The following is a 9,357-nucleotide window of genomic DNA, read 5'->3' as shown; positions in this document are numbered from 1 at the left end:
GATATACAATCTATCACACTAGTTTCATGAATATATCTTCTAATATAAATCTATCTATCACAGTTACAAGATATACAATCTATCACACTAGTTTCATGAATATATCTTCTAATATAAATCTATCTATCACAGTTACAAGATATACCATCTATCACACTAGTTTCATGAATACATCTTCTTTTATAAATCTATTCATTACAGTTACCAGATATACCATTTATCACTCTAGTTTCATGAATACATCTTCTAGTATAAATCTATTCATTACAGTTACTAGATATACCATTTATCACTTTAGTTTCATGAATAAATCTTCTAGTATAAATCTATTCATTACAGTTACCAGATATACCATTTATCACTCTAGTTTCATGAATACATCTTCTAGTATAAATCTATTCATTACAGTTACTAGATATACAATCTATCACACTAGTTTCATGAATAAATCTTCTAGTATAAATCTATTCATTACAGTTACTAGATATACCATTTATCACTCTAGTTTCATGAATACATCTTCTTTTATAAATCTATTCATTACAGTTACTAGATATACCATCTATCACACTAGTTTCATGAATACATCTTCTTTTATAAATCTATTCATTACAGTTACCAGATATACCATCTATCACACTAGTTTCATGAATACATCTTCTAATATAAATCTAATCATTACAGCTACCAGATATACCATCTATCACTCTAGTTTCATGAATATATCTTCTAATATTTTTTTCCACATACAAAATTGTTGTTCTTAATGACATAGAGGATAAAATAATATTTTCAAAGTACTAAAGCATAAGTTGTTCTCGATAGTTCTTATAATCAAAATCACACATTGTATAGTAGAATACATTAAAATAAGTTACTAAAATCCAGTTCTTCGTTCTCGTAAATATTCTTCTCACTGTAAATTTAGTCATTTTCAATTAATGAATGTAGCTCACTTGAATCAGTTGCTTCTTGAATCGTGTCATTTCTAGTGCCTTCCTTGCTGCTTACTGATTGACTTATGTCTTCAGTCACGTGCTTGGACATTTCTTTCTTATCGTGCACTGCATACGTAGATGAAAGAATAATAGCTATAATGATTAGCACAGCCCCAACAATACTTAAGACCTCTTTACTCATGACTCTTCCATTCGAGTCTTAAGTATTGTTGGGGCTGTGCTAATTATCGTGGCTATTATTCTTTCATCTACGTATGCAGTGCACGATAAGAAAGAAATGTCCAAGCACAGGTAGTGTAGCTCTTTCTTCTGCTATTGTATTTGGTTATATCCTTCAAGGACCAGCTTCAACTAATTGAAATCCTCGTGTGATAGTAAGAACATTCAACAACCCAGCTAATCCTATAGCAGTGATGTACAGATTGGTCCAGGAACAATCAGCAAACCCTAATACGGGGAGACGCTTATCGCTTATTAAACTCAAAACCCACAAGAGAATCGTATTTATGCTCAGACACGTTGTAATGAAAATATGATTAACGTTACCTAAAAGGGTATTAAAGTTGAAAGACAACGAATCCAGAATAGTTGCAGCTATTGCCGCAGCAATTCCTTTGTAATTTAAGGAAGGATGTTTGTCTAAAGCAAATAAAAAACTTGGTTGAGAAATAATTACCACACCAAAAATACAAAGGATACTGGAAACAAAATTCGGCGAAAACTGAGTTCGTAGAACAAATGGCAGTTGCGTCGCCAACAGGAAGAAGAGTGTAGGAATAATAGAGAAAAGTATCTCCTAACGCTCCAGTAAGACAACGGAGAGAGGTTAACAGAATCGTTCTTCGCTCGTAGATGAACTTTACATTTCGGAAAACGATCAGAGGTGAAATAATAAATATTCGGACTACTTGAGATAAGCCCATAACATCCATAAATATCCTGTCTTTGGTAAATTGGACTAGTACACCAATGATGACGGTGAAAAACCCTGCAGAAAAAAATAAGCCAATTCCATAGTATGGTCGTCCAATATCCATTTGATTGAAACCTTGAAAAAAAAACAAACAACATAAAATCATAATTTATCTTATAACCTCAGTTTATTACCTTAACACTTTAGTTAAGGTTTCATTCAATACGACCAGTGAAAAACATGATAGGACTGGATAGAGATGATTTTACTAATTTTAATAAATACTATATATTATAATCTGATTAGGGTTAGACCAAGATCTACTAAAGTTCTAATGTTTTTAAAAACATGTGTAAAAACTGATTATATATATACATATAAGATAAATAGATAGATAGATATACACATACATAATCACATATAGATACTTATATTTAAAATCAAAACTTTCAAGATAGAAAGATCTTCTTTTCATATTTCATGTTGATTTATTTGTTCTTTATCGTCAGTACTATTCCGTTCTTTACTATTATGAAATAATTAATAGACTAAAGAAACGCATAAATGTATCATTCGCATAAATTTTTAATGTTATCAAACTTCTTAATAAACTATAACGTAATAGTGAAACATTTATAATAATAAAGTTATTTTAACATTAGATTTCAAGAATACAATTTCTCTAAAGAAAAACATCAGACAATAAATGTAAACTATTACTTTCCGTAGAAAGTATGAAAAAATTATTTCATGTAGTTATTAATGTTTCTCAAATAAAGTTTCCAATTTCTCATTAACTTCAACACTTTCTAAAGCCACACAGATTACTTTAGAGATAAAAATAATAACTAAAATAACAAGACTGTTGACATAATATAACATGTAGAGTTACACTGTATATCCTACATGAGTGAAAGGAAGGATGATACTGGACACAAATTACCAGAAAGGAACGGGAAAGTCTTTAATATACAGATGACTAACAAACATGATTCAATGAGACATGTTTACTGAACAACAAAGACCACTAAACCCTAAAAACTAGAGAAAGATATTTAAAAATAACTGAAATCTCAATAACATAAAACTAAAAACATTACAGGATTATCTACCGCATAGCGCATGCGTTACGAACTTAATTCTTGATTGATACATGAGTATATAGTGAATATATTAACTTCAGGCAGCAACGTAAGTTCTGCTTCGTCAACTTTTCTATAAGGGCAACATTGTGAATAAAACTATATTAATTCTAAGACCATATTGTCTGTTGAAAGATTTAATGTAACCAAGAGGAATGTTCATTGGCAAAGGTGTAACTAGGATGATAGCAGTTTAGTCACATTTTATAGCCAGCTCTTTATAGTTAGATCTACAAGCAAATGTAAGGCAAAACTTGAAAAATGTTATTTGAAAATTTCATGTTCACATTTTAAGGCCAAAAGGAAAATAAACACTTATCTTGCCTCACGTGTTTATCTTAATAATACCAGGGTATCCATCTCATTATTCAATGCCTTCCAATTATCATGGGTTTTATGTTCTTGGGTATTAGCTTATGAAGTTAATTACTTTAATGAGTTTGAATATAGGCTTGGCTTTATAATAGAATGAGTTATTTGATATGAGATACTTGAGAGTGAAAGCAAGTGTGTGTATACATGTGTATATATATATATATATATTAAATGTTTCTCTATGCCTTATTTTTATATGAATATAAGGATCATTAATTTAATCGACCCGAAGCTATAATCTTGGTCTTTCTCGTCAGTTTTAATATTAACCAATAACATATATATTTCTTTAGTTTTCTAAATTATATATTTTAAATTTTAGGACTTAAAAGAAAAACCATTAAAATTAATCATCGTATATAAAAAGTTAAATACGATTATCTATTTCTAAAAATAAAAGTGTTTGAAATTACATCACTGCCTTACAACCTTTCTCATTTTGAGAAATAAAAATCTGGTTAAATATCTACTTTATCAGTTTCTTAACGATGCTTTACCTACTCGATATTTGTCAACTTTAAAGTCAAGGATATATCACGTCGCAATATTCATAGTAGGTCACGTGATAAATTACACCACAGCTACACAATGGGCTATCTGTGCTGTGCCCACAACGGGTATCCAAACCTGGTTTATTGTACTAGAAGTTCACAGACATATCACTGTAACAATGTGGCCTTCACAATTAATAACTAAGGTGTCAATTATCTCATGGCCTAGATTATTCAAGGTGTAAAACACTGCATGGCATATCTCTGATCGTGAGAACTATTAAGCTATCGAGGTATACGGTACTTTTAACCATTATAATAAGTTCACATCGCAATTCCTTAATTAATCATAGTCCAGTTCTCTTTTTAAAACATTTCTAGGGAACTATTATTTATTTTCTTTAATGATAGCATACCACATTAAGTATATGAATAAACGAATATAACTTAAACTTCCTTGTGTTCTGTCATGTAGAAAGTGATTAGAAAAAAAATTATTTCCATGAAATATACAAAATATATTGAAATTTAAGTATTCAGTTGACCATGACTTTCAAACCTAATATGAGATAAATATTTTACATATTGAAGGAATTTATTTTGTTCAAACGATCTTGTTATCTCCCTCAAATGTATTATGTAACTGATTAATAAAACATACATAGAGTTTAATGTTTAAGCATGATCCTTAGAAAAGCAAATGACATTTTTGGTTTTAATTTTATTATCATGCATCGTTACGGGAATATATCCTCTATTGACATTCGTTTTTCAAAACATCTATCTAAATGAAAACAAAAACAAAAAAAGATAGTGTTGGATGTTGTCCATTTGTATTTGTACATCATATTTTAGTTCTTAAAGTTCTGTGTTTGTAGCTGTAAGGGAAACAATTTTAACTCAATATAATATAGGAAATCAGTGTGTGATAATCTGAATGGAGTGCATTACAACTTTCATTATTTTTAATGTGAGGTAAAATGTTTTAATGAAGTTTACAGCGTCAAAAAGTAGAAAAGCCTGTGTGTTAGACGTTCTCAAACAAAGAAAGAATTGTGAAAACAGATGTATAAACATGACGATTCATCTCAGAATTTACTAAAAACCTTGTGTACATATTGCAATTGAGACAGTTGAAATAATGTAAATACAATTCAGTAATACGATTGCTAAAAGTTTCATAATTTTAAAATAAACATTTCAGTATGGATTTTACAACTTACTTGTATTATGACAGATAGACTGGAAGACTTCGCAAATACGCGATGATGTGATAGTGAAGCAACACCGCTATAGATTAAAAGCTTGTATATGTATCGTAGCTATGTATTGCAGCATCAGGTTATGTAGGTGTATCAGTACAGAAGAACTAGCTTCCCATTGTTACTTTATTAACAGCTGCAATAACTTTAACCTGTACATAGAAAGATTAATTTAACTCTCTAGATTCTCCTCTGAAGTGACGATGTACACTAACGTTCCGTATAATTTTTGTGAATGTACCGATCCCCACTCTCTTCTAAATGTAAAAAACGACATTCGGGAATTTTAGGTCCACATTATGTCCATTCAAAACTTCCATTAAATATTTTCTAGGCTTGAACTTTATGACAGCATCAGAGACTTGTATTACACATTACATTATCTAGTTGGCTAATTCTACCTGAAAACTTATATTATTTGATCTGTGCTGATTCAAAAGTTAAAACGCTGCCCGGTTTTCAAGCGAATTACCCGTAACTGTTGTGTTAAAATGAGAAAGCTTTGTCCATATAAGAAAAAGTTTTATAATAATGCTAGATGTTAAACAGTAAAAAAATCTTTATTTTCCGATATTTTCTTTTCTGTTCTTTTTTCTAACAAGATCATAAATGTTATTTTTGTTTGTTATGTTATATTTTGATTTTCACAAAGACGTAGAACCTGCCATTTCCATTAACCATTTTCTTCATGATGAGTTTCATTAGAACTTTTTCACTATATTAATGAGGTATTTCTGGTTAATTGTGTTAGTTTGTGTGTTGAATTTCATGCAGAACTACTTGAGTCAATCTCTAACTTTCAAGTGTTAGAATAGATAGAAGGCATTTAGCCAACACCACCCACATTCAATTCTTAGACTACTCATTACCTACGAATGAGAGGATTAACCGTCACATTATACCTTCTTCAAAGCTTAGAGGACGATTATGCTCAGTGAAGGGTTCGATCTTTGACCCGCATTTTCTGTTACTTAGGCAAGACAGCATGCCAAGTTATAGTTAGGTCAGTGGCAACATGCCATCTCTTCAGATGAATCCTGTGTTTGGCTTGTGAAAGCTGATGGTAGAATTCGTTTCCGTTGTTAGCCTGGAGAAAAGATGGAAGATGAAACGATGAAAAACTGTTTTTCCACAAGAGGTAGTTCAGTACATGTTTGGGCAGCTATTCATCATGGTGGAAAAACTGCTCTGCTTATCCTCCAGGGAAATGTTAATGATTCTTCCTACAGACATCACATGGAGATAATATTTCTACCACGTGCTAAACCAAGGTTTGGCAATAACATTGTGTTCCAGGATGACAGTGCCACTGCCTATAGAACATGTATTTTACAGGATTATTTTGAACAGGAGGACGTTACAAGACTGCCATGATCAACAAAGCCTCCAGATCGTAATCCCATAACCCTAAACCACCTACTGTAGCTGAGTGTCAAATTGGGATAAAATAACAGTGGATTACATCAATAACCTCATCAACAGCATGCCATGTCGCATTATGAAGGTTATTAGAGTACAAGGATGACCAACCAAGTACCGAATCTTAAATAATGAACTGATATAAAGGTGCAGACGCTATTTATAATAATTTGATGTTACATTTTGTCATTGTATACGTTTTGGTAAGGTGTTTTTGTGATAGATGAAATATTGAATTACACATCTTACTACAGATGTCTAATAAAATTGTTTGCTGTTCTAATAAATCGTTCATGATGTCCACAGAGCTGATTATAAAAATTACATATGCAGATGTTTAATTTATAATAAAAATGATGTAACTTGTTACAAAATATACAAACATTTTGGCCAAGACTGTATGAATAGCGAAATAGCATAAGAATATAGTTAATCCTAAAAGTCAAACTAGTGAAACAGCAAGATTGTATGTTAAATTATTACATAATAGTTAGATAAATCAATTACGAAAAATCCGTTCTTTCTATATAAAATACAAATAATAGGTTTACATGTAACTGAATACTGATGTTGATCACATGTTGAGATACGTTGATCTACATCATCCTCTGATGGTTTGCTTGTAAACTATCTATGTGCTTCGGTGATGGCAGTGAATTCTGGTAAATATCTTCTTTGAAATTAGCCTTGTTTGGCCAGTTTCCTATTCTTCTGGATACTATGAAATAAATGTATTCATGCCATTCCTGTCACAAGGTGTTGCAAGACTTATTTCGACCTTACTGTGTTAACCTCATCAATATATAGTCATATATTGTAGTAGTTTTTCGGCATCTACTAGTTTACTATCCTGCAACAACGTTTCCTGTAGTCCGATTATGTTTCAGGATTCTGGATACAGTACACTCGGAGTACCATACTATTTTGACAGTGTATGTTTGTTTCATACCATTTCTGGACAGTCGAAAAATTTGACACCCTATAACTTCTGGTACGAAATGTGGCATTATTCTACGCCCAGTGTAGAGAAATTATCTGAACAAAGCATTGATTTGTTTCGAAAAATATTATACCAATACTACACATTTTTATAGAAAACCGGTGCGTATGTATGTTTTGATGGAAAAATGCTCAAATAATTATTATAGAACAGTATGTAATTATTTTGGCCAAAAGTATATAACTATGATGTTTATTGTATATAAAGATAAATAAGTTCTTGATAAAACATTTCATCTTATAAATGTTCACAGTTACTTTACAATATTCACTTACATGATTTACAAAGGCTGACAGTGTTTCAATGGGCAGATATTATTATTATTACAGGGAAGGATAATGATACATTAGATGGACAGTGTTTCTGTAGTTCTGTAGTATTTTAACACACCTGCTGTTTCGCTTTTACAAGTAAAACAATTATGCTAATGACACTGCTTTATAACACAGTGTATTAGATACGTGAGTTTTTATTCCACAAACAAACAATCAAATATAAATATTTTCGACAGTGCTGCCTTCAAATGAATGAAGAGTTTCTCACAACCTGTGACATAGATCCATTCAGGTACACGAACATTGCTTCTGTATGCATGGCTATAAACAAAAGCAAATTAATACTACCACGATGGATAGTTCTAGTACCTAACCATAGATACTTTACACCCAACAACTACAGCCAAACAAGTATCCAGTGTTTAGATTACTTAAAGACATCTGAGGGAATTAAGAGCCAACACACACTTAATGATGGTGAGAAATAAATCCTGAATTATGAAGTAGATGGTTTCAGTAAGAAGCACAATACAATCTACAAATTCTATGGGTGCTGATAATATGGGTGCAATACATGTTATGATTCTGATACACAGAATGTAGTTCTAAGTAGACGACGGACGGACGTACGATTTTACACATGTTACACACATTACGACATTACACCTGAACTTAATCTATTTGAATTAATTTCTCACAGAAACTTTAATGTTTCCAGCCATCTCGACATTCTTCGGTAATATTAAGCTGTTAATTTTCGATCTCAGAATAGAAGTCATAAAATTCTCTCTTATAGGATGCTTTATTCATGACTGGAACTTTTTAATATATACGGTTATATAAACTGTGACAGTTAGGATATTTATACGTGTAAAGTTTACTACAATATCCTGAATATCTGAACAAACCAATAATCAACCAGTTTCTTGTATATTTTGTCAGAAGTCATAACAATTAATCAGTAAAACAGAAGAACTGAAGGAAATGGTTGAATAAACTAATCTAAAATTAACACGTAACAATAAAATAACAACGACGTATGTCGAAGTAGTGATTTGGTTGAAAATAACACTTAAACTGTGGATGTGCTGGCAGCCCACGACAACAGAATGTCATTGTTATTATTTTTCTTGAACACCAGTGTAAATCACAAATTCATTTTGTATATTTGAAACAGATTACATAAATATATATTAGTCTTATAAAGATATAACCGAATAATTATAGAGAAAGTATTTTATTGTTTTTTATTTAATAATGAAAAGTATTCGGCTGAAAGAGCTATTCTGGCTTGAAATATTTCCAATTCTTTATTCATTTTCCAAATTCATTCGTTGATTATAATCAATCTGACGTTACCTCAACTAAGCATTGTTACTTACAATACTTATCAACTTTTGATGGGTATGATAAACTAGTGTATTTCTATACATATAAAATAGTCATTCTTCTATTTATGTATATACTTTTATCAGGAGAAAAGCAGTATTTTCAATTAAAACATCGCTTTAATGTACAAAG

The 9,357-nt window shown here is 31.0% G+C and overlaps 1 protein-coding gene across 2 annotated transcripts in view; it reads right to left on the bottom strand.

Annotated features, from left to right (window-relative positions):
* Positions 1 to 1,303: 1,303 nt before the first annotated feature.
* LOC111088554 overlaps positions 1,304 to 9,357 on the bottom strand; it is a 16,689-nt gene continuing 8,635 nt past the window's right edge. Inside the window, exons 1-2 of one of the 2 annotated variants that reach the window (XR_002613032.1) lie at positions 5,104 to 5,526; positions 1,304 to 2,007 (exon numbers count right to left, since the gene is read on the bottom strand). Coding sequence is in view for 1 of the 2 variants with exons in the window: in XM_022399034.1 (XP_022254742.1) it covers positions 1,517 to 2,007 (491 nt within the window). In the remaining variant the exon portion in view is untranslated. Of the gene's footprint in view, positions 2,008 to 5,103; positions 5,527 to 9,357 lie in introns of those variants that run through there. The other variant, XM_022399034.1, reaches the window with a different exon arrangement.

This window comes from Limulus polyphemus, unplaced genomic scaffold (genome assembly GCF_000517525.1).
Source record: "Limulus polyphemus unplaced genomic scaffold, Limulus_polyphemus-2.1.2 Scaffold4003, whole genome shotgun sequence".
Lineage (NCBI taxonomy): Eukaryota > Metazoa > Arthropoda > Merostomata > Xiphosura > Limulidae > Limulus > Limulus polyphemus.
This window is presented reverse-complemented; position numbering and strand designations above follow the sequence as displayed.